This window comes from Sander vitreus, chromosome 18 (assembly GCF_031162955.1).
Source record: "Sander vitreus isolate 19-12246 chromosome 18, sanVit1, whole genome shotgun sequence".
Taxonomy (NCBI): Eukaryota; Metazoa; Chordata; class Actinopteri; order Perciformes; family Percidae; genus Sander; species Sander vitreus.
The window spans coordinates 12,147,223-12,174,327 of NC_135872.1; the positions used below are offsets into that span (position 1 = coordinate 12,147,223).

Here is a 27,105-nt window from a genome sequence, read left to right on the forward strand (position 1 = left end):
TCAGTCTAGCCTCGCAAAGAAACTATTTACATGCAGGCATCACACTCTGCAGTTTATTTTAATTCCCCAGGTGAGGTCAGGGGAAGTGCACTGATGTCACTGTGTCACAGACTGGTAATTCTGGGCAATTCCACCAGCCGCATCTTAGATTTGGCGATTACCTATGGGACCATTGTTTCCTTTGGTGCCAACACAAATGCATGCACGTACTTCTCAAAATGAGGACCCTTCAGAACAAAACTAAAACATAGCAGGGGCTGAAAAGAAACAATACTTTTGGTTGCTACACATGCAAAAAATACACACACAGGAGACAGAAGGGGTAGCTGTGCGGGCGAAGTGGTCTATTAATAGCGGGGTCATATAAATACAAAGTGCTGCGTATGGGGAAAAGAGCTCTACTGGAAGCAGGATGAGGTGACGTGGTGAGGGGAGGGGACACTGCGATTCAAAAGAGGCCACTGTTCACCTGACTGTGTATGTGTGTGTGTGTGTGTGTGTGTGTGTGTGTGTTTTGACATGTATGAAGCAAAACACTAAGCTGTGAGCACCTCAAAGAGCAGAGACAAAGCGAAAGATGTAGTAAGGGAGAGGAGGGCCTCTCGTGTCCCTGTATAGCCCTCTCTGCTTCGGGTAAACGGGGGCCCAGATGCCCATACTCGTACCCCCAAATAACCCCCTACAGTATGGGGGTATTTAAGTTCACGCCGCCCTTGGGCCCAAAATAAATACTGAGACATGATAACAATAAGTCTGCTTGGCTAATGACATTCCAACACAGTCACCATGGCATTGAAGTTCACTTCAAGCAGCTGGGACAGAAAGGTGGTGTGGAGTTTGAATTTAGCCAGGCAATGAAAATGAATAACAACCTTCAGTATATGAACATAAATATGGATATTAATTTGTTTCCTGAAAGAAACAGCTTGGCTTCCAAGTAGTGAAGAATGTTATTGGCTGTACATTCTGCAAAGTGGAAGAAAGAAAGCTAAAGAGTGGGCAAATAAGAAATTAGGTTTGGTACTAGGTCCCTTTGGACAAAGATGCATATTTGAAAATCATGCAATCTGGCTCCTAACTTTTCCAGGATCATCTCTCTCTCTCCTAGACTTCCTGTCATTCTCCTTTGAGTACTTTTTTGATAAAAAAAAAAAAAAGAATGGCACAAAATGCCATAAATGAGTAGCATTACTGTGAAAAATGAACTATCCTGGCAGAACAGTTGTCACATTCTTGATGTGTCATAAAGTCAACAGGCAACAATTGATACACATTTATTGCACACTACAAAAATCTTAATGACAGGTGCAGACAGATTTAAAAATTAAAAATGTGGGACAGTGAATAATCTAAAAGAGCAGATAATCAAAAGATCTAGGACCTTTCTATTCTTTAACAGGGAGATGTGAGAGAAAGTAAAGTAGAAAAACAGCTAAGAAGCACAAAAGAAAGTGGGCTTGTGCTCAGCGCACCCTCCTACAGCTGTGGTTTAATGTCTTTGTTTTGAGTTCAAGTCCTGTGTGTCAAACATCCACACGGATATGATATCAGAGTTTAGTTTTTAGTCACTCACATTTTCAGTCAATGAAGGAGATTGAGATTTAATACCTGATTTAATACTGTAAAAGCGTTTGGTATGAAAACAAAAACAAGCCTTTGAACTGCAGCTTCAGTTTACATTAAGAGTGAATTGATTGTAAACGTGGAAAGACACTGAGATGAAAAGTCATACATTGTGAGCAGAGACCTTGTAAACAGACAACAATGCATGCAGACATTTACAACAATGGCAGAATTAAGGCAAGGAGGACGTGCAGATTCAAGCTGACACTGCATAGTGGAGGCACCACAGCTACGTCGTCATTATCTCCTTTGGCAATGAATAATAAGCTTAACAGAAACATGCTCCTCACACGCAAGTCAAACTGTATAAACAAAAGCTGGGGCGCACACGTTTGCTCACGCACACACAAGCTCCAATGATGTACACATGTAATCAAGCATAATCATACTGGACACACAAGCATATGCACGCACTGAGAACCGGTGAAGTAGGTTATGCGGTCATGAAACAATAGCTTTGCTCTAGAAACCGGGATTTCCAAGAATCCTCTGAGATCAGTTTTGCAGGAATTGATGTAATAATAATAGAAGACCGGGGAGATCACACCAGTCCTGGGACAAACTATGAAATGCATGTCCCAGACCCAGGTCAGAATAAGAGAAGAAGAGCAGAGAGTGAAGGCAAAATGTCCTTGCTTTTGTCTCAAAGCAGGAAGTGAGTCCTTAGAGGGGCGGACTCTAGAGGGGCTCAGGAAGAGGTTCACTGTTGCTGGGAGAAAACTCACCCAAGGGGTGGGTGGGTGGGTGTGTGTGTGTGTGTGTGTGTGTGTGTGTGTGTGTGTGTGTGTGTGTGTGTGTGTGTGTGTGTGTGTGTGTGTGTGTGTGTGTGTGTGTGTGTGTGTGTGTGTGTGTGTGTCAGCCAACCATTGGGTGTTTGGCTTGCAAAGGTTAGGATCTCGCCCCGTGTTAAAACATACACATAAAATACACACTCAAGGACACAGATGCACTGTGAGCATATGTGTGTCTCCACCACCACCTCCCTTCTCTTTCTCCAGCTGCTCAGCTGGTGTGTAGGAGGAAGAGGGCTGACGGGCCTGGAAGTGCTGACATCAGCAGAGAATGAGGCACACACACACAAATACACACGGTTAAACAGAAACACTTTCTAGTGTAGAGGTGCTGGGTAGTTGGGGTCAGGCAAGTGAAACTGACCTATAGATTCTGAGCCTGAGAGATAGATTGAAAGAAAGTATTAAACCAGTGGGTTTAGCAGTCAAACTGGTATAAATCTTGAAAATAAAACTCAAAGACTAAAGACCAGCAACTTCCATTCTAGTTTACAACTAAAAGGAACATTTCTGGTTTATTGCAACTTAATCTTCTCTAATCTAGATTATCTAAACTACATTAATTTAGATGTACAGAAAGGGTGTGCACAAACTACAGTGGGTGTGGTGGGTCAAATTCTGTCTGTCAACTGAGATGGTGATGATGTTTACAGTGGACAGTTAGTGGACAGTTTGTGGTGAAACATCATTATGTCTTCAAAATAAGTTTGGTTAACTTGGAGGTATATTTATAAAAAATTCAGATTTTGTTTCCTGCCGTGTCTGACATCTCAGAAATTAACCTGGTGAGTACAATGTTACTATTACAGCTAGAAATGATGGCCAAAAGTAAATATATAATGTAGCCCAAGTTGTATTAAACAGGAATTACCCTTGAAGTGTGTGTCATGGTACAGCATACGGTAAGAATCAGTTTGTGTGTGTGTGTGTGTGTGTGTGTGTGTGTGTGGTGTGTGGTGTGTGTGTGTGTGTGTGTGTGTGTGTGTGTATATGTGTGTGTTGTGTGTACTGTATCTGTTTTTAGCACTATTAGAGCGAAGAGCCCCATGAACACCAGCGGGGCCCCGACACTAATCCGGCCCAGATGTGAACTCCACCACTGCACCAAAACCAAAACATATACACACACACACACACACACACATAACACGCACAAATGCACACATTAAAAACAACAAACAGCACGTCATTGGTTCCAAACACGCAAATCTCAAACTAGATTTGCAGCCCACAGTTTAGTTAGCCGACATTATTATGTGTAATGCTATTATCGCTATAATCTGTCTCAATGAGATCATAGCTCACCTTCAGCTGAGTTAATTGAAGGTTTGAGAGGTAGGTAGAAGAAGAACAGAAGAAAATGAGTCAACCCAAAGTAAGTACTGTTCTTGTGACCTGGATTCAGCCACAAGGCATTAAGCAGGCTGTGTTGTGGAAACACCGGGTCAAAGGGACAGCACACCTCTGGGTCACACACATACCAGAGCAAAGGTAGATCAAGTAGACAAGTGTAATGATAAATTACATGTGGACATATTGGAATGCACAGAGGGAAAGTAAGTGCCAAAGGTTTGTGCGTGTGCGTGTGTGTGTGTGTGTGTGTGTGTGTCAAATATAATTGATAAATTACTGTATGTCTTTAATTCTACTAGGAGGTTACTTTAGGAACCACTAATGTAAGGGGAAGGCATTGCTTTTCACACTTCAGGGATCTCAATGTCTTCTTCCATTTATGTTGAATATTGCAAAAGTTGAATTTTGATTTTGATATTATACAAGTTAGAATGACACCAGTCAGGAGGATGTGGATTTGTCATTTCCTGTGTGAGTAAAACCAGAAATGAATTTGGGTTAATAAGAAAACTCCCCATTCTCAGGTTAGAAAGGCTGATACCTGAATCTCCGCAGAAAAATCTCAGGTAGCACAGCTCTTCAATAAGTCTATTCCATATTCCCAGTGCAATCCATAATTCTACCATTTTGTTCTGTGTAGAACTCAAGCTGGTCCTCAGTGGAAATACTAGTATGCACAGAGTGGTGTTAAGGCAGACAATAAACCTCAGTCAACCCCTCACCCAAGCTATGCACATAAAAACACTTCTCTTTCTTCTGACCTGGACAGCTCTTCTTCTCCTAATTTTTTCTTTCACTATTGAAATAAATCGTCTTACTCTCCATTAGAGCTGGGCGATATATCGATTTTATATCAATATCGTGATATGAGACTAGATATCGTCTTAGATTTTGATATCGTAATATGACATAAGTGGTGTCTCTTCCTGGTTTTAAAGGCTGCATTACAGTAAAGTGATGTCATTTTCTGAACTTGTTGACTGCTGTAACTGTTCTATTATTTGCCTTTACCCACTTAGTAATTATATCCACATTACTGATAATTGTTTATCAAAAATCTCATTGTGTAAATATTTTGTGAAAGCACCAATACTCAACACTACAATATCGTTGTGGTATCGATATTGAGGCATTTGGTCAAAAATATCGTGATATGTGATTTTCTCCATATCGCCCAGAGACTACTCTCCATGAATTTTTTTCATTTTTGCTTCCCATCAATAGAGTAGAGAAATGGGAAATTCGCCTTTAAAATTTCTTCCAAATAGAAACTAGAAAATAAAAAGAAAGTAAATTATTTACCATTAATAACTCTGTGAGATACTCCCTTCTAAACTTTTAACAAATGGTGCTCTATCAGGGAGTGGCACCAGGTTATGTTTTGGCCATCACTTGTGGCACATCAACTAGACTACAGTACCCATGAGCCTCAGTGGCTATTGCTATAGAGAACATGCCGGCATGCACGTCAGAAAATGCCACGTAATAGTTACGCTGTTGATCCAAAATTGATCCAGAATCCAAAAGTAAATTAATTAAACAGGTACATCATACTGGTGTTGAGCTCATTGATGGCAATTTCTACTGGTTAAAGTAAGAATCAACCAATCAGAGCTTTGTAGGCAGGAGTAAGAATGGAGATGTCAGGCAACTACATTAGCTATACTCATGAAAAACTGTGACAAGTGTGAATTAGATCAATTTATATTTTTGCATATTTTATCATTGAGCCAGTTCTTTCACCACAGTTGCTCTGTGGTTTAACCAGGAGATTTTCATGCCCATTCAAGCCTAGGAAGTACTCCAACTGCCAGTCACTTGGCATTGTAAATGAACAGGACTTTACTTTCAAACCCTGAATGCCAAAAATAAATCCTCCCACTTCTCTACTCCATTGCCCTTGAAATAGGTCTGTGTGTTGAGGTGTAGATGGCAGGCTCATTTCCCAAATGTTTTCCTTGTCACCCGCACCATATCTTCCCACAGGAATAGCAACATTCCCCTTCCTGATAATTATGAATGATTCTGCCCTTCCCCCCTTCTCCCTCTATCCCTGCACTTCTTAGGTCTAATCGCATCACGTAGAGATGTAATTAATCATGTAGACACTGTGATAGTCTTAATAGTAAGGGTGCCCTCTTCTTCTCTCTCTGTCTTCCCCCTATACTCTTTATCTAGCTCTGTCTCCCTCAATGCCTCTCGTTCTCCCTCACACACAGTTTGAAGGTCTCATTAATCACCTGCTCACATAGAAAAGCTCTGTAATGCATACCAGTGGGATCATTTGGTGGTTGGCCTCCCCTCCCCTTGGTCTTTTTATCCTTGTCTCTATGTACTTTATGCACCACCACAACACTGTGCTTTCAGTCTCAGTGTGTGTATTAGAGTGTGTTTGTCATCAGCTCGCTCATAGGCCAGGATAAATACGATAATCATCACTTGCAGACATGCCCTCTGGTCCCTCTATATTTTTAGACATCAGATGTTGAAATAGTTCAAGTTCTTAAAAAGGGCAGGCTGCGAGTCACTGCGGTATCCTCATAAAGCCGGGGCAGAGGATCTGCCAACCAAACCCCACAGACAAACCCAAACAACATTCATTTCACACAGCAAATGCAATATTTTAAATCCACCCGCTGCTTTATTACCAAAAATATTAAGAGCATGTTCCCTCTGGTTGTATTTATTGACTGGCAGATGGCTTATAGTTCCCTTCAGTTATGCCTTGAGTGTATTATGTTGTGTGTTACAAGTGTTATTTTCATATCAGATCGAAAGAGTTTGACAGATGAAATTTAAATTTTTCTTTCAAAGGAGCTCCTGTTATAATTTGTGTAGGATATACGTAGGACATTATGATGATATATACAGTACCATGAAGCAATTGAAATTTCTCAGTAGTAGGGTTGGGTACCGTTCACATTTTTACCGAACATTTTGTTATTTATTTAGAACATTTTACACTCAAAACAAAATAAACAAAAATAAAAATAAAAACCCTCCCTCTCTCCTCCCAAACCCGTCTCTACATCCTTTTAAATCAAATAATTATTAATTTCTTACACTGCACTGTAACTTTTATTCTTGTATTTGTATATTATTCCATTTTAGCCTGTTTTATTTTCATGACCGTTTTTAATTGCTCTTATGTTTTATGTAAAGCTCTTTGAATTGCCTGAAGTGTAAATGCACCGCGACCGCTTTCGGCTCTCCATTATTAATATCATATTGCAGCTAACGCCATCTGCGTGAAGTTCTGAAAAGTGTAACCAAACTTGCAACCGCTTTACTGGCATTGCCGGGACTCACTGTGACTTAAACAAAACTGCAGAGCTGACGTAGTTTGCTCGACTTTGCTCCGTCCGCACCTGCGTGTGTGTCGGAGCTCCACTCTCTGTCAACATGCAGAGAGGACAGATAAGCTCACGCTACTCGCTCTCAGGTACCGAAATTTGGCAGCGTTTGATTTAGAGTAGTACCGACGTAATTCGGTCGGTACCCAAAAAAGTACAAAGTTCAGTATTAACGTTTATACCAAAGTAATCTCTATAAACAGATATCTTCATATGAATACAGAATGTCATAAAAAATATTGGTATTGATCTTTAGTATCGAAAGCATTCTGGTTTTCAGTTGTAGTCCGTTTTTTAGCACTAGTAGTATTGACCAATCACTTTTGAGCGGGCTTTGGTCGCATGCAGGTACACAGTTCGCATAGAGAGCAAAGGAGGCGAAATGCATTGGCCGAAATGCTATCCCGGAACCCATCGGTTATCTTTTTTTTTTTTTAAATGTGTTATTTGTAACTTAAACTTTTTATAGAGATTAGCCGAAATGTCCTCTAGACCTGGATCTGGTTGCTTATCAGACTGTAAACAATTACGGTGCATGGAAGAGGAAGTCTTGGGCCAGATTTCCGCTGGCTACACCGGAACACCAGAAATATTGGCCGTTGTCCGCAGAGGCTTAATTGTTGTCAGAGCGATAGCTGATGGATTCCGAGATTGAGACCAAAGTAACTATCCTGTTAAGTCCCTGGTTGTACCATCAATGTGGGAGAAGGCTCCTTTATTACAGTGTAAGTATGGGGTATGCAGGCTATAAAATAAAATGTGGACGCATTCAGTTACTTTCCTTACTGCTGCTTTACGCTCTGCTGGTTTCTCCTTCTGTATCTCGGTCTGAGCAGTCTTTGTCTTTGCTGAGATGTGTGCGTGTGTGCGTGTGCATTCTTGGCAGGCACAGTTGCTTCGTAGCTTAAGGACGGCGTGTCCTGGAACTTGGGTTGATAAAACCCAGCAGGGATGTCCTGTGTTGTCCCAAAGCAAAGTATACAAGCATGTACATACTGAGCTGTAATGAACAGTATGTTTGTGAACAACCACCGAATGCATCGTGAGCTCATACATTTTTTTTCCATGGATGACAGAAATTAGATTCGTTTTTGTTGTTTTTTCAGTATCCTAATCATGAAAATATTTTGTGATAGATTTCCCTGCTGCTTTCTGCTCTTCATATCTTTGATTTTCTTTCCAGTTTGTGTGTGCTTAACTTTCCACTGTGAACGTATGCCAATGACTGAGAAACTGAGATGACTGTCAGCACTGATCAAAACACGCCGACTTGGGCTGCACGATGTGAGGAAAATATGCGATATTCAATAACGTTGCTGAATATCGCGACAACGATATTATTTGCGATAAATAAACAGATATTAAAGTGTTCTCATTTCCAAATTTCTGTTACTGAACAAATTGAACATTTAATTGAATATAAACAGGCAGCACTAAAAAAGAATGAGTGCAGTTTTCTGCTGATATTTTCTGTCAACTAACACAAAAGATATCTGAGTGCCTTTTGCGATGTGTTTATTGCACAAGTTGATATTGGGATGATAATATATTGTGCAGCCCTAATACTGACCCAATGAATCCTTACTCTGGTAACGTGACTAACCATGCCTTTGTACTGGCCTGCACTGATTGGCTGTTTGAGGTGGGCTGGGTTGGCTAACTCTCCTACCTGATTGGAGGAAATGTAAGAGTAAACAAGGAGTTCTTTGAGCATGTGGCCTTACACAACACCAGACACACTGCATGCAGGCAAAGAATGATAGAAGAGAGGGAGAGGCAGACAGATAAGAATGATAGAAAGAGAGAGAGAGAGGTTGACATTGCAGTAGTAAAGTCTCGGGATGACAAGAGCGGGCTTTTTCCTATTTTAACAAGGCTCTTGAAGTGTGTGTGTGTGTGTGTGTGTGTGTGTGACCTTAAAAAGTAGAAAAATATAAGCGGAATGAGATGTAACAAGAAGCTCCAGATCCCCGTCCAGTGTGCGCACACACATCAATACAGCTTAAACACACACAAGCTGAAGAGACACCCCAGCCACTGGCTGGGAAACGCACATATGATTGAAGAGAATGGAATGTTCTGTCTGCAGTCCAGAGCTCAGGGCAGCTGGAACCTGCACCCTCTGTGTGTGTGTGTGTGTGTGTGTGTGTGTGTGTGTGTGTGTGTGTGTGTGTGTGTGTGTTTCTGAGTGTGCATTTCTGTGTTAGTGTAGGGTCACAGTATAAATAACCGTCCTCTCTCAGTAGTGTTAGCGCAGACCAGCCATGCTGTTTATTTATAAACCGCCTTATACGTGTCAAAGACCTGCATGTCATCGATGCCTTTACCTCACACCACCTCGCTACACTTTCACTGCTCTCCTCTGCGACCTGAGGCCAATTCATGGTTTCCGTGTCCACGTGTCTGCAAGGGATCAATTTGTGACCGCATTATAAGCTATGCGTATGTAGCCTGGTCCTACCAGACTCTCGTACATTTCATTTGTACAGAGAGTCTGGCCACTCTCCATTGACAAGTGTTAACTTCCTTGAAGGCAGGTACTCTGTTGAAGTTTAAAATTATTGGATCTGCCCAGAGCCACCAAAGATTTGGCCGGAGAAAACCCAAGAATATACCGCAAACCCAGACGGTGTACTGAAGGAAAATGAAAATTGAGCGGAAGTACGTAGGAGGGCGGAGCCAGGCTACTGCGTATGCACATGCGCTAGAAAAGTAAACTGGAAAAACAATATAAAGACAATCAAATGTGGAGGACAATTGGCCTGAGTTTGGGAAAAGAAGAAAGTGTGTGTGGAACACTTCCTCTAAGCGGACAGAAAGTAGTATAGTATTAAAGTATATAGCAGAAGAACTACTAAGTGTCCGTGGTGTCCATAATGTCAATTATAATTAGGCTACTTTTTCAATTAGAAAATCATTGAATTTTTACAGTTCTGTTGTTGACTGTTTTCCAAGTAAGAGTTACACTTACAATATGACATGTATTTGTGGCTAAAAAAATGTTAGGCCTAGGTTCTTGTTTGTCTCTTTATTTATTTATTTATTGATTAATTGGCTTATTTAAGGGGGACAGTGCAAATTCCTAAACATAAATGTGCTAGTTGGGGCTTCCGGTTATGGCGTCTACCTGAGAGGTGGCAGGTTTTTGAGCTCCGATCCTGTGTGTTCTATTTAGCACTTCCATTTTGCCAAATCGACCCTCAACCAACTAGTTTGGTTTAATAATAGCGTCTTGTTCATGTTGTGAATAAAAATGCCAAGAAAGAAAACAGTCAACCAGATTAAAATGACAACGGGTGGCGATGATGATGATGACGATGATGCTAGCATGGACCACACCTCGGTGGATGGCGAGGTAGACTCCGAGGATGCTAAGGCAGGCCACCAAGCCGATGGGGCTAACATTTTAGCCGCCATTCATTTAATGAGAGCTGACTTCTCTGTTCAGTTGCGTGAAGTCGTCTCGTCTAACCAAGACATAAAAGAAGCAATTGGTGCTTTTTCAGAGAGGCTAACGTCGGCATAGTCCCGCATTGGCAAAGCTGAAGATGACATTTCAGCGCTAACTGGCAAGGAAAAGTCCCTTCAAAAGAAAGTTCAAGAGCTAACACTAAAACTTGATGACCTCGAAAACAGACACCGGAGATCAAACCTACGGCTGATTGGATTGCCCGAGAAAATTGAAGAGGGTGACGCGATTGCATTCCTTCAAACCTGGCTGCCGGAAATCTTCGGACCGGACACGTTTCCGAGTCCTGTTATTATCGAACGTGCCCACCGGCTACCCGGACGACAGGGCCCAAGCAGCCCCTCGCGTACACTCATCATTAAGTTTCTTAACTATCAAGACAAAGTTCGAGTAATGAGAGCAGCTCGACAAAAAGGAAAAGTGCTGTATCGGGAGCACCAAGTCATGTTCTTTCCAGACCTTTCTGTGGAGGTACAGAAACAACGGAGACAATATAACGGTGTGAAGCAGAAACTCCGGGAATTAGACCTGGACGTTGGACTTATATTTCCAGCAAAGATGAGGATCTTTCACGAGGGCAGCAGACACCTGTTCCACACGCCAGAGGAGGTGGAAGTCTTCATTCAGCGCGTTCATCAGCAGAAAGACGGGTAAACAACAGCCGGCATTATCGACATTATCACGATACTAAACACACATATTTCTTAGAGGGACAATTAAGAGCATTGCCACAGTGTTTAAAGACTTTGTATCCTGAATACAAGTAAATCTGATTTGGATGTTTACACTTGTACATTTGACACGAGGGTGAGCTGGGTGACATATTAATATTCACCGGGTCGGAGCGATTGAACTATATAGTTTAGTGAGAATGTTTTGTTGCTTTTTTTTCTGGCTCCTTTTTAAAGGATCAGTGAACATAACCAAGTCACTACAAGTGGGGAGGGGTATCCCCTTATAATCCCAATAAGGATTAAAGACATTAACACATAATCCCTTTGTTAAAAACTCGATTATGGTATGAGGTTCATAAACATACTGGTGAGTTACCTGTGTTATCTCAATTTACACCAATCTGGGGTAACACCTGCTTTTACACCTGGCAAACATGATATGGGCTTCAAAATTTGGGTAAACAAAGGCCTAACTAAAATTGCTGATTTATTTAACAATAACATTCTCATATCGTTTGAAGATTTGAGGCAAAAGTATGACACCCAACCAATAAGAACTATGAGAAGCTATATATTTAAGATACAGAAATCTTTATCTCTACCTACTCTTAGCTGTATAGAAGAAATAGCAACAAATCAACACCCTAAGAGGGGATTGACGTCAAGTTTTTATGCAATAATCATGGATGGATCAAAGGTGTCCTCAGAGAGTAAGAGATTGGCATAGTGTGAGGATTTAAACTCTGCAATCTCAACTGAGGAATGGCAGAAGATTTGCTTAAAATCTCAAACACAAACAACAAATACCCATTTTAAATTACTTCAGTATAAGTGGATAATGAGAACATATGTAACACCAACTCAGCTAAATAAATTCAGCCCCAATAATCCAGACACGTGCTACAAATGTGGTAGAAAGAGCACATTATATCACTGCCTATGGGACTGCCCACAAATCCAGGCTTTTTGGAGGGAAGTAATGGATATGATTTTGCATGTCACAGGTATAAAGCTATTATTAGACGCCAAACTGTGTATCTTTGGCATTTTTCCCGTAAATCATAATCTCAGCAAGGCAAATAAATATATGATTACTTTCTGCATCTTACAAGCTAAATATACCATAGCCAAATCTTGGAAATCCACTATCAAACCAAATGTTAATGTCTGGCTTGCAGGACTGTCAGACTGTCTTGCACTGGAAAAACTCACTTTTACGTTAAAGGGTAAATATAATGTCTTTGACAATATGTGGAGATCCTTTATAGTGTTCTTAGAGGGGAGGAAAGCATTGGAGGCATGCTCTCCGTGTGTGTCAACCATCAACAAATGAGTATTGCTATGTATTTAGTATGCGTCTGTTTGTCTTTGCTTAATTTTATTTGAAGTGCTTTTCTCTTCGAGATAACGTCGGGATAAGTTAACATTTGGACCACCGGTGATTCTTAAGGATGACTTATGCTGACTTACTGTGCCAAATATCGCATGTTACAGCCCTGTCATGTTTATGTTTATTTTATTGAAGATGAGCCTTACTGTGACAGTTCTGATTTGCACCTGTATTATTTGTTGTAGTGTGATTATTTTCTGAAAATTAATAAACACACTTGTTGAAAAAAAATGTGCTAGTTAGCCAGACTCTCTCTCTTTCTTTAGCTTTTTCTCATTTCTAAAAACATGAGCTCCTTTATCCCTATCCGTCTATTATATTTTCGTAATGCATTTGTGGTTCTTTTGCTAGGATGCTACTTGTCACCCATTTGCACAAAGTTAATCTAGTTTCCATTCTCTAAAGAAAGAACACTTCAGGACAAGACAAGCATTATTTTCACCACAGCCCATTGTCAATCCCTCGTCTTTATGTTGCGCAACTTGTCCGCTTGATCCAGCAGTGGTCACTATTGACATTAGACTCAGATTAGTGCTGGTTTACATAATGGCTGATAAAGTGTGGTTATGTTTGGCGAGGACTCATACACACATACACACTGTGTCAGAGGGTGGTAAAGTACACCAGAGGTGTGAGGCTCAGGTCACTGAGTTGGTCCAATCACAGCAGTGGTAGCAGGGTCAAGGGGACGGAGCTTTTGTGTGAGGCGAAAGCTACAACCTCAAAGCTGTGGCTGTGTGTGTGTGTGTGTGTGTGTGTGTGTGTGTCTGTCCCAGTTCATATATATTTGAGTTTAGATATGTGCTGTAGCTGGGTGATGAAATACACTTGCAACACCATGCAGACCCTCCCTTTTCTGTACTGCCTGGCTACGCAAGCCATTTTCACTCCACCAATCACCAGTGCTGAAGCTAGGATGGCTACAACCAACTAGAAAGCACTCTTAGAATCATTGGCACCAATCAGAGGAACATGCTTCCCAAGTAACCTCAGGGGTCTGAGGTTTTCATTTCTATACATTTACAACATGCATCTATGGTAATAAAATGATCTAATTCCCTCATAGTAGACATAAAATCTCCTTAAAATGCCTACTTAAAAATGCAATGTAGACACACCTTCTACATTCACATTGACATAATTTCAAATATTTGAGTTCCCACCTACGCACCTTCAAAAATCTGAATAATGAGGGAAAGGAGAGCGAGATTCCTAGCGTGGTTGCTGACAGTGATTAATTGTTCCCACATGTTGCTGACAGACAAAAAGGCCTCTGTGTTCCTAAGCTTTGGCTGCAGCTGGTGCACACACACACACACACACACACACACACACACACACACACACACACACACACAGCTGGGGCCTGTCTCACGAAGCAAGTTCAGGTTCGTCAGGCTATCTTTGGGTCAGTTTGCTTCAAAAATGTAACACTGGTGAATCTGGATAACCGTAATAATATTATATAATAATCTGTTGACCAAGTGTTTCGTAGACCAGTTTAGACCAGCTAAAACAAATTTACTTTGGTTAAAGGAATAGTTTGAAATTTTGGGAAATAGATGTATTTGCTTTCATGTCGAGAGCTAGATGAAAAGATCACTCTATGATACACTAAATATGAGGCTACAGCTAGCAGCAAGTAAAGTCATGATCTGGCACAAAACAACGATTAAAAACTCAAATTCCCACTGTAATTTTTTTTTATATATATATATAAATAAATGAATTCAAATGATCCATGCGTGTTAGTTGAATAGATATCCAGAAGATTGCAGTACACATCCCATACATTAATCATGACTTTACACAGACTATGAGGTTAAAAACAATGGAGAAAAAAAAACTGAGAAATGTGTGCGAACCGGGACCCAATTGGGTTCAGGCAGAGAATCAAAGCTAGCAGCGACTTAGCTTAGCTAAGCACAACATTTTGAAACTGGGGGAAACAAATAACTTGGTTCTTTCTAAAGGTTAAATATCAAACATCCAGCTGTTTCGATTATTAATGGGCATTGGGAATACCCCAGAGGAGCTACAGTAGTAAGTATACAGTATCCCGCTCACACTGTGATGTGACATATACACTGAAAACATGGAGTGCATACATTCTGCAAATAACAATACATGAAATAGTCATGTTTATTTAATCACACTTGAAGCGCTGCTACAGATAATGCCGTATTGATTTTAGCTATTGCATCTTTTTAGTTATGAAGATGCACATGTTAGGGAGGGGATGCGATTTAGATTGCACAAAAGAAGAAACTCCCCTGTGTGTATTATAAAACATTTCCTAATATTTTGTACACACAGAGCGTTTGGAGACTTTTTTTTCACATCTGCCCCCCCCCGGGTTCAGTAACGTTTAGTGAAGTATTAAGGCTGTTATCAAACTCAGGTGTGATTTAAGAGTAGTTTAATGAACTCCTGGGAAGTTAAATAATATGATTTGCTTCTGCTCCATCCCAATACCTTTGAGGTGAATACAATTTAGTTCGTGGTGCTTTGAGCTATGGAAAATTACATTTTAAAAATGTATGTTTGCATAAAATATATATTGGAAATCTTGGAAATGATCCAGAATAACAGGAATAATCAGTGCAGGGTCTGTGAGGAGAGTATGTGGGAGGGTCTACTACTACTATGTACTACACATACATCACATGTAGCACTGATACATAGCAGGCACAGTTTTCTCTCTTTCATCTTGAAATCATTCTCTCTCGCCCTCTTTCTCATCATCACTCATACATTTTTTACTTGGCACCTTTTTTCCTTTTTATCACCGTCCGTGCTTCTGTTGAAGATGCCCTGTTTCCTTTTATTGCTGCTCCATCAGACAGTTAGAAATATCTCACCTGACATTTGAAGGATACGAGCAGTTGCACGGAAAAGAGAAACATTAAACAAGTGGCTTTGTTAGGTGGAGGAAGTGGGGAGTTGCAGGGATAAAGCTAGTGTAGGAAGAAGGATTGATGAAGTGTAAGGTGCTGGCAGGTAAATGTTTACAGCAGCGGCAGAAGAAAACTCACATTCCATTCATTCATCCGTCCAAATGTTCTCCTTTTCCTTTACAAAGTCTATTTTCTGCTAGTATTTACATCTCCTCGGCAGCTGGAAACATTTAGTGTGTGTGTGTGTGTGTGTGTGAGAAATGTTTTGTAAAAAAGCAGCATTATGTCATGCCTCGAGAGATGCTGGCAGAGGATAAACACTGGTCTCCCTGGTATCTCTTCTCATCTTACCTCATTGCACAGTATACACACACACACACACACATACACGCTTGGGAAACGGGCCTTCACATTCACATACACACACCATTCATGATTAAACTTTTTTATGGGATTGCTAATGCACAGCAGTCTTCACAAAAAGCATACAGTCCAGCAGAAAGAACGTTTGCATTTCCATTTGCAAAACACTCAAGGGCCTGCAAATGCAAAACCGGGCATTTCCATACAACTAGCACAAACACACACATACATGCTCAAATACACACACACACACACATGCATAGGGTCATAGGTTCAGTTTAGGCCCCAGAGATCAAACTTACTTTGCCAACATAGCATTTAGAACGGTAACTTAAGCTTCTCTTTCTCCTCTCTGATTGAACTGCCTTTGACCAGAATAACAATCCAAACCAAACTGTCTGTAAACTGTTGCCCAGGAAAGACGGGACTGCTTCATGGAAAACAATATTGTGATTCCCACAAAAACTTGAAGATTTTGGCCCTCGCCTTTTGGAACCCAGAAATCTGTTCTGTTTTAGGGAGTAAAAATATACACGGGAGGAAAACAGAGAGGTATGTGTATGTTGTGGATGGTGGTTGGGTTGTTTATATGAGAGGATATAACATAGCCCCAGAATCCCTCAGGACCCATAAGAAGTGTGTTTGTGAAACAACAGAAACTGCGGAAAAGGAAGGGGGTATGGACAGAGACGGAGACTGAGGCAAAAAAATTAATTCAACGAGGCCTTCAGTAGGTTGCGGGGTACAAAACGAGGAGGAAAAAGGGGAAGAACCAAAAGTCGAATCAAAAGGTCATTACCATAAATACTAATTGCTTGAAATGCAAAAGGTTTATAGTTATGTCTTGATACTCTGAGTTGATATTTGAGAATGTGACTGAACGTATGAGCACTTTTGTTTCTACATTTGTGTATCATTATATGCTGTCATACAAGAACCATGAAATTATGTCTTTTTTAAGTAACCAGATGGCTGAGAGTACGAGTTTTATTTTTAAACTGCATTATCATATTATTTTAGTGAGGACTCAAATAACTACAAATAACTAATGTTAGGGAAATCTGTTTCTGTTTTGTTACGCGTTTCTGGATTTTGTTTTTTAAAATATATATCGGCCGATATATATCGGAATATCGGATTTTTAAATCACCAAATATTTGTATCGATATTGGCCTTAAAAATCCTTTATCGGTCGAGCTCTACAATGTACGCATATTTACATTCAAAAGAATTGTATATGGAAATTTGGCCTTTTAGAAATTGTTTGCCCATCATAACTAATCAACCCTAAGAGACTTGAGAGCTCTGTGAGGCTGTACTAAGACATGCTTTGAGCTTAATGCTAAATTCAGAATAGAGGAAAAGTCAGTAGGCTTCATCCACTGAGAACAATGAATGTCTGTCTGTACAAAACTGCAAAGAAATCCATCCAATAGATGTTAAGTTCTATCTGTCTGCACCAAAGTGGTGGACGGACCAACAGACATTGTCATCTCTAGAGCCATGCTTTCTCTTGAGGCTAAAAATGTGTGTTCAACCGCTACAACATCAGTGTAAAATAACAAAGAATGTCTTCCTGATAATGTAAACAAAGCCAGCAGTGAAGCAAAATTTTATTCAACGGGTGGGATATGGCAGTTTGGGCCTTTTAATGTGTACATACATCTCCGTTGTGAATAAAACTCTTGATCATTAGCAGGGGCTGTCATTTACACCAGTTCCATCACAATGAGCCTTTAGGGCTTGAGTTGATCAATATAACACAGACAAGACTCACACACAGGAACGCACAAACACACATGATCTGACATAAAATAAGCTCCTTCAGCAACACAGTGTGTGTCATTCATAAATGAGGAGATGCTTGATTATAGACCACTGTCTCTGTTTTGTCCTTTATACCCACAACATAAAAGCTACAGGGGAACAATGCAGACATCAGCGCTAAGTGCTGCTGCATGGTAATGTGCTAATTCGTGTCTATATTTAGTGGATGAACAACTGAAACAATAGAATTTTTGCTTTGTTGTGTGTCTAGTCACCAGAGCAACTATTTACATTGTTGCAGAATCAGTAGTAGTGGGTGGTTTATGGATCAGTGTTGTTGGACTTAAAGAGAGGTATTCATTAAATGTTGTATTGGTAAAAGCAAAGAAAGAATACAACAACTCAATATTGATGCCAGTCATTGTTTGAGTAATTGTTTCAAAGGGATTTTACACACATTACTCAACACAGTCTCTTCTCTTTCTTTCCTTTGTGTTACAGAACTCCATCCGGCACAATCTTTCCCTCCACAGCCGCTTTATCCGTGTCCAGAATGAGGGAACAGGGAAGAGTTCCTGGTGGATGATCAACCCAGAGGGAGGAAAGGGTGGCAAGGCTCCTCGCCGCCGTGCAGTCTCCATGGACAACAGTAACAAGTACACTAAGTCAGCCCGTGGCCGTGCTGCCAAGAAGAAGGCAGCTCTGCAGGCAGCAGCCGCTGCAGGTGGAGAAGGTGGCGGAGACAGTCCTTCAGGTCTTTCCAAGTGGCCTGGAAGTCCAACGTCACGCAGCAGCGAGGAGCTGGACGCCTGGACAGACTTCCGCTCCCGCACTAATTCCAATGCCAGCACACTGAGCGGTCGCCTCTCACCCATTCTGGCCAACCCTGAGCTGGACGAGGTGCCCGATGACGAGCCTCCTCTGTCGCCTATGCTCTACTCCAGCCCTGGCAGAGCGCTGTCTCCCAGCAACGCCACAACCAACGGGAAGGCTGTGCCGCCTGAGCTGCCCCGCCTGGCAGACCTGGCAGGTACAATGAACCTGAATGATGGACTCACAGATGACCTGATGGATGAGTTGCTGGATAACATCAACCTGCTGCCAACCGTCTCAGTACCCACTGCTCCAAATGGTTCCTTAGGGTTCAATTTTGGGTCCAAACCCAACGGGCTATGCTCACCTTCCTCCACCTCTTCTCCCTCCACTAACACATCTTCTAACGGTGGAGTTAATGGTTACAGTAACTCCATCTTTGGCCCCCACACGACGGTCTCCTCTCTGCGTCCATCCCCCATGCAGACTATCCAGGAGAACAAGCAGACCTCTTTCTCCACTATCAGTCTGTCTCGCTTTGGCAGCCAGACACTACAAGACCTGCTCAACTCTGACAGCCACAGCCACAGTGATGTCATGATGACCCAGTCTGACCCACTGATGTCACAGGCCAGCGCCGCAGCCGTCATTTCCAAGAACTCTCGCCGTGGACTCATGCTCCGTAATGATCCCGTAATGACTTTTGGGACCGCTGGAGGACTTCAGGGCAGCCAAGGGGAGATACTGCAAAGTAACAACCACAACCAGAGCTCCCTAAGGCCTTTAAACGGAGGCCTGAACCTAGCCAACGAGGCTAACGCTCTGGCTAATGCCAAGCAGCAGCTCCTACTCTCACCCTTGGGAGGAAATGGTTCCTCTTCCATGCAGATTGACACCTCGATCTTCCTAAATGGAACAGTTAGTGGCAGCGGAGGGATCTGCCAGGACCGTTTTCCTACAGATCTGGACCTGGACATGTTCAACAGCAGCCTGGAGTGTGATATGGACTCCATCATCAGGAATGAACTGATGGACGCAGATGGCCTGGACTTTAACTTTGACTCTCTGGCCAACATGAACGGGGTCGGCAACTTCAAGAGCACCAAGCAGAACTCTCAGAGCTGGGTACCTGGATGAGAGGGTCAGGAGAGAGGAGCAGAGCAGGTGTGTATGTTTGAGTGTTTTGTACATGGGTGTAAATCATGTAGCATTTAAGCAAAGTGATCATATTTAGATGAAGGAAATAAGGATGCACTGATCCAACCTTTTCTCTCCCGATTCTGACACCTGAACTCAGGGTACAGCCAATTGCCAAGGACGGATCCGATACTACTGCTCTTTTTTTTTTTTTTATCTGTAAAGGTCTCTGTGCAGAACCAATTAAAATCTCTGTAAGCTAACATGACAGTGTACTATAAGTATAAACATTCATACACCAAGATGCTTTCTAGGCTTGTGAAAATCATCTATATCATCATTGTTATCTATATTGTTTTGAAGGTTTATCTTGCTGTACAATGACTGATGTTAACAGATACAGACATGAAGGAAAAGCACTGAGCTGTTGTTATAAATAGAGTCCATGCTGCACTTGTTGTCCTGTAAATCACACTGAAATTGCATGCCTCTGCATCTTCACACTGACCAACTACAACTGTTCTCCACTATTCTTTATTTTTTTCCAACTCAAAGCTTGTTTTTGATTAAGTATATCATATACAGTATATATATATTTATGACCTTTGTTCGCAATTTACCACAATACATTGTCAAATTTAAAACATTTATTAACAACAAACTTGACAATTTGTCAATAAAGTAAAAAAGAAAAAAAAAAGTTTGCCGACAATGCTGAGGGAAGACGCTTCGCAGCAACAGCGGTGTTTGGTGTTTTAAGCCCCCAACATTGTCTTCCAGGCAGCGCTGCCTGGAAGGCACTAGGATTAGGCATGGTTATCGTTAGGTGCCTTGAAGACGACGATCGCAGCGCTGCCTTGAAGGCTTGGTTGGGGGCTTAAAACACCATCGAGCCAGCACAGCGGTCTTAAGGCAGCTACACACAGGGCCAATAATAGGCCTTTGGACAGTCTGGCGAGGTCAGTGACTCGAGTCTGTTTGGTGTGTTGTGTGCCGTTGTCTGTTGGAGGAGCTGTCGGCCTTCATTTTAGCCAACCTGACATGCTCAGTCGGAGACAGGGCAGTCGGGACTCACACGGTAATGGCAAGCGGGATGACCGTGACTAGAGCCTCTCAAAATCTGACAAAAATCTTTTAAACTGACCTCTGTCGATCTGAAATGAAGACAGATTCAGCAACTGCATGGCCTTTTTCTCGCTTAAAATGTTTTCAGAAACATGTTTCGGTGAACTATTTTAGTACAATATGAGATCGTATTCTGAATGAGTCGCCATTAATGGCCAGTTGAAAAACCCAAAATCCGGAAGCAGCAGCCAGACCCACGTGACGCGTTCATCCAATCAGTTGCCGGTTTTCATTTTTTGGGCGACAATACAGATTAGCGCCGCCTGCTGTTATTTAGACGTATTACGTGTCGTCGCTTTGATGTGTTCTGAGGCATTTTTTTGACCACTCGGGGTGACAGATCAGTCCAACTGCCTTTTCTGCCAACAGTCGGCCATCTGGTTGGTCTGTAACGGCCTTTAGCAGACAGAGAGCAGAGAGGGCGACGGCAGTCCGCTAACTTGTCGCTCTCTCTAACATATAACCAATATAAGCTGCTCTGTTTAGGCTACAAAACGTGCATGCATGCTGAAATTCAACCGTGCGGTTTTGTCGGGATTAAGCTATAAACAGAGGAAAACTCTGCTAACTGCTAGGCTAATGTGCAATGGTAAACACACAGAATATGGTACACACACATAGCAGAGCTTGCAAACTATGTTTTTTTTTGTCAACAACGCAAACATTGTCAACATAATTCACTGGAAATCCAAAATACTTCAACACGTGTTTTTTTTTCAGCTTGACAAGCCGACTGGACGTGACATGGGGCGTGGCAGCATCGACAATTCAATTTTTTTATTCGAAATTCAAGATTGTGACGGTCGATTTCGATCATAAATCATTAAATTATTTAACAAGATTGTTCAACATTTATTAAAATGTATTATATCCATGGAAAGTTTCAAAACGATGTCCCCACAAAAAGTGCAAAAAAAGTCTTTATTTTCTCTGTTTATGGAGTAAATCTTTGGAACGTTAGCTAACTTCAAAAGTTACTGTCAACACTTCTGGTTTCACAGCAAAGGTCTACCTCTGCCTTGACATTAAAATGCATTTATTGTGAAGCAAATACAGGCAGTACCAGTGTTAACTCTAAGCAGTCTACTGCTGCAAATGAGCATGGAACAATAAAAGGTGGATTGGTGAACAATACCCGATCTGCTCGGTGCATCCATAGTAGAAACATTTGACTTCAGAACAGAAGAGATTTTTCCTTGCTTTTAGTACAGCACTGATACATAATCATCTCGTCCTTTATCTCTCCAGGTCTGAACTGTGTAGTGCAAGAGAAGATCAGACACACATCATCCTTTTTGCCAAACCTGCCATCAGCACAACGTAAAATACGAACCCTGTGTTTACAGAAGAAGACTTCCTCTCAAGAGCTTTACCTTCGCTCCCACACTGAGGAACCATGAACAATCCGACAGACTGTAGAGATACTGCACATCAGCCCTCAAAGCATCCTATCAACAACAAAAAAAGAAAGCTATGTCAAACTCACAAATCTTAGAATTATGCAATTTTCCTTTGACACCCAGTCTGTTGATATCAAAGAAACACTGCTTTATCAGAAGGGGTTTCAGGTGGAATACAACGACTAAATATCACGCAAAGATTGAAGGAGTGCACGGTGCAGTTGTTCCCGTTGAAGACAAAAGAAAAAGACTAAAGTGAAAAAATCAAGATGTGTTGTAAATCTGATTCAGGGGTTTCCTGGGATGTTATGTTGAAAAAAGAATTTCCCTCTGTTCTCACTTAGTGATTTTATATGTTCAATGTTTGTTTTTTTGGAATTCCTGTTTTATCATAATTATTTCTGCATCATACATGTCTTTACAAAAAGAATTGGTGTATTGATGAAATGAAAAGATGGAAATGGAGTATCTTACTGGCTGAGTGGCCATGCATACAGTACAGTACACACAAACAGACAAACCTACCCTTTGCCCCAGTTTGCAAAACTTCCGAACCCTTAGAAATGAGATATTCTCAATTTAATGCCATACACTTCCAGTTTTATTCTTATGAACTGCTTGAAATCAATTAAACGCTGCATAATGAGGGTTATATTACAATTAGCTGAATATTACAAAAAAATTTGCTATCTTGTGTGTATATCTAACTATAATCAAAAATATGAAAAAAGACTAGAGGAAGTACATCTCTGTTACGGATATTTGTACAGTGCAGGGCAGTGTAAAGTTCCAGAGGAGGAGGTAAGATCTTGTCTGTCTTTTCTTAGATTTCTTAACTTCTGGTGACTTCTGTTGAGGTCGTTTATCACTGCATATATGTAGCCAAAATGGATACCTGTGTCCTAGGGTTGTGAATATGTCCACACCATTACAGGTGCTATGTAAACAGTGTTGAATCCTGCCCTGAGAGCAAGCCGTGCATTTTGTTTGTTCGTATTGTTTTCCGTTTTTACCCACGACCTGCAGAAACCCAAAGCTGCAGCCACTTGTAGCACAGCAAGGTTGAACCTGTAGACGGCAGCGGCGGCGGGGGGTGAGAGGAGCAGGGTTTTAGGCTCATTCCTCTAGAAGCCATTTGTTTCTCAAATAAAAACAATAAGCTATCTCTGTATATTGCCAAATTACTTGAAACAAATAGTAGGATATGCTGGCAGCCAAATCACAGCACATACTGTACACACACATGCACACACATAGATAGAAGAAATAATACCAGGGATTTGTGTTAAGCTCTGCTGTTTTCTTGTCATGAGCTTATGGGGCTTCTTATGCATATATAGAATCACTCAGGGGGGGAAAAGGGAGGCTTCCCTTTTAAGTAACATCAAGTCACATTCTAATGGTATTTTAACATTTCTTGATAAAAACAGTAATATTTTGTGTTCGTGAACTTGTAACCTGTGAACTTTTGGCCGTCAAGATGAAGAAGATAGATACATTTCAGGATTAAGACTTCACGCGGTCTGTTATTTTTAGTTTTTGCTGTCATTGTTTTGTTTTCTTTCTCTTGTTGGACTTGTGACACACACATACACACATCCCCTCATGGACACGCCTCGTGCTCCTGCAGGTGACTTCCTGTATCTCCTGAGTGTGTGTGCGTGAGTGCTTATCTGTGGAGTTTATTTCTGTTGAATTAATCTCACAAGAACGTGTAATCCCTCACTAACCCATCATGGTGCATACAGCACAGCAGACTGTATGCATGTTTGTATTTATGCATTATGAATTGTGTGAAATGCATATATACTCGCTGTTTGTACTTATATACTCATGTAGTACTTGACCCTTGACCCTTGGATTTTGTGATACCTCTGAAGGTAAAGTTGAAGAAATAATGAACAACATTACACACCCGGTGGGAGGGAACACTGTTACCAGCTAATTAATTGTTGAACCAGATTTGGAAAATGGTGGAAAGCACCATTGTTGTAGCATCTGGACACCCTGGTATCTCTTCTCTGTCTAGGGTAGCGATATGAAGTGTATGCCCCGCTGTGTATAATAGTGTACAGATGTGTGTATATCACTTTGAGGCCAAGGCAGAAGAATATGTGCATGGTTGGCTAGAATGATCTACTGTGCTATCTAAGGTTTAGTGCATGACCTAGCTGTACCCTTAGACCCTTCCAATGGTGCCGTCCTGCGACAGAAATTGTAATACAGAGAGAAACCCTGTGTCTTCAGCACTCAAACACACACACACACACACTTTCTATTTTTAAAATCAGGGCTTTACAGAGCATTAATGGGTTAATTATTAGGAGTGTGTGTACACATTGTGGAAGACACAGGGAAAGCCTCTTTAACGGACGTTCCTCAGCTTCACACTTGTTTTATTCCATGTGGAGTACAGCAGGTTCACGTCCTGGTGCTCTCAGTGAGCGTTTGGTCATAACTTTGATGTGGTTAAAGTCATTGTTTTGGTCATCTGACAATAAGCTGGAATTTCCTACACACTTGTCTAAAAATGTCCAGAGCATTTTCACATGTCTTTTGGCAGGGGGAATCCTGAGCCATCACCTGAATTGCTAAGCATTTGAATTCATCTACACTGACATACTAAGTATTATGAGCGCTTTACTCCTGTGAAGAAGACTGACAAGGTAAATCCAGGGAACCCTGTAATCCTTTTTTATTTAAAGAGGGGTTATTGATCCTTGATCAACTGCAAATCTCAATCGCAGGAAGGTGTTCCTTACATTTTGTACAGTTTTGTTCAGTGTAAAATGTTTTGGCTCTTTGGGGAGATAGTTTACACTTTGTCATAGTGGAGCAGGCCTTCCACACAACCACTCAGTGCTACTGCTTCATTCAGGCACAGATTATCTCCTCTTGTGCCCCACACACACACACACCTGCAGCACAACACGTGCAACTTTAAAGCTAAGAAAAGCAAAAAAATAGAAGAAACATACCACTAGATACCTTAATCATCTCTTGGGCGTTTCCTTTTCATTATCTTCGCTTGGACCCTTTCCATCCTTGTTTAGAGGCCCAGGCCAGCTCCCATCCAAACGCCCTCTGAACTTTGCCCTTTGAATTTTGCCCTTTATTAATCTTGCTTCTTCTCGACTTGATGTTAGTGGGTATTTTTCCTGTGTATTCCATTTTGAATTGTAATCTAGTTTGTATAAGAAATGGTGCGCATGTAAATAAAGCTTGGTGAGGCTCTACACCCTTTCCATGTCCTTGTCTTAAATGGTTTTATTGCTGTAAAAGTATGAAAGTATTAGAGGTACATACATTTCACGAGTGCTGTGGCAGCACAGGGCCGCTGTTAACAGCTCATATAGCCATGAGAGGAATTTTTAGCCCAGCGGGGAAAATGTTACAGCTCTCGCGTGCCTTACATGTGATGTTAATTCACAAGTTATCCTGCCAAGGTTTTCCAAAACCCTGTGTGTGTGAGCGCTTGTGCATGAACAAATTAAACCTTGGACTCCCTCCAGGGGATAAATCTCTTTCTCATGTCAGTCTGGAGGGATCTAAACAGCAAAACAACTCTGCGTTCCTCTCAAGTTCCTGGAAGTCCTCTTGCACAATGTTTGTTTTCTTTACAGCTGCATTAAATGAGAGCTGACTACAGAAACCCTCTGATACCTGACACTGGGCTGGGTGCTTTTCCTCAGTTGTTGCGAAACATAAAAGGGAGTGGGGGAAAGTCAGAGATGGGGGTCACTTGCATGTCTAAATCTGTGCCAAATATTAACACAGACCCTGGCAAGCCCTCTCTGCTGATACTCTTCTTACTCCCTTTCTTGCCACTTTCCTCCTCTGCTAGGGGTCAAGCCTGTTATCATAAAATATTATTCCAGATTATCCTATGAACGTAAGTATGTGTGTGTTTCTGTGTGTGGATGAGTGTATCTTAAGAGTTAGTTGACAGGAGACCTGAAAGATGTTTAAGGACCCTTCAGACTGCAGCATTTCATGGGAACATTAATATCTTTTTATCACAAAAACACATACAAATGTGTAAACACCTACACAATAATGCATTAGTGTGGCTGATTGTTAACTTTGAGTAATTCTATCATTTTTCATCTGTTATCTTTAAATAATGCTACTTAATCAGCAGGAGAGCTATCATTTAGAACACTGATGTCATGTTGTGGTTTTCTTCCTAGTGATTTTTACAACCTAAGGAGTTAATCTCCTTCAATTACAGACAAACTACCGGTGGAGAGCCGTGTATTTTACACCTAGGCCTTTAGTACTGTCCTACAGCAATTAAACCACCTTATATACTAATATACACTAATAACCTCACCATGACACTAGGACAATATTGTGTGGAATAAAGTGATTTAACGCAAAGTTCAAAACCTAGAGAGTGTCAATACACTTTTGCAGAGACATGAATACACACTGACTGAAGACATCACTTTTACGCAGTATGGCAGGATGCTGCATCACATATAGTCCAAATTAATGTAATTACCAAAGAAACTAAAACAAACCCACAACAACCGGTCATATTTACTCATAAGACGACCACAAAGCGATCAAAAACACAAATAGCACAATTAGGAATCAACAGGCCTCCCCACAAATTCCAGCTATAAGCTGCTGGGGCTCAACAACACACATGCTACCACGCATACACAACTTTACATTTAAAACTCCAAACGAACTTGAACTAACGATACTGCTACGGTTATGTGATGCTAGCTAGTTTTGCTTCTCGGCCACCGTATACTAAATGGTCCGAAAAATACCGACGTAGGTGGCTGAGCCAACTAGAAGGCTCTGTCCTGTCAAAAAATACGCTCAACAGGCCAAACTCAAAATTTGATTGGCTAAAGTATATGACAATCAACAACATTGTCAATATTTGCTTAAACAGCAGAGGGATATATATATATATATATATATAAAAATAAAATT

The 27,105-nt window shown here is 41.2% G+C and overlaps 1 protein-coding gene across 1 annotated transcript in view; it reads left to right on the forward strand.

Annotated features, from left to right (window-relative positions):
- foxo3b (forkhead box O3b) overlaps window positions 1–25,391 on the forward strand; it is a 50,989-nt gene extending 25,598 nt beyond the window's left edge. Inside the window, exons 3-4 of the mRNA XM_078274173.1 lie at window positions 18,182–19,657; window positions 22,004–25,391. Of these exons, the coding sequence (XP_078130299.1) occupies window positions 18,182–19,630 (1,449 nt within the window). The 3' untranslated portion in view covers window positions 19,631–19,657; window positions 22,004–25,391. The remainder of the gene's footprint in view (window positions 1–18,181; window positions 19,658–22,003) is intronic.
- The last annotated feature ends 1,714 nt before the right edge of the window (window positions 25,392–27,105 follow it).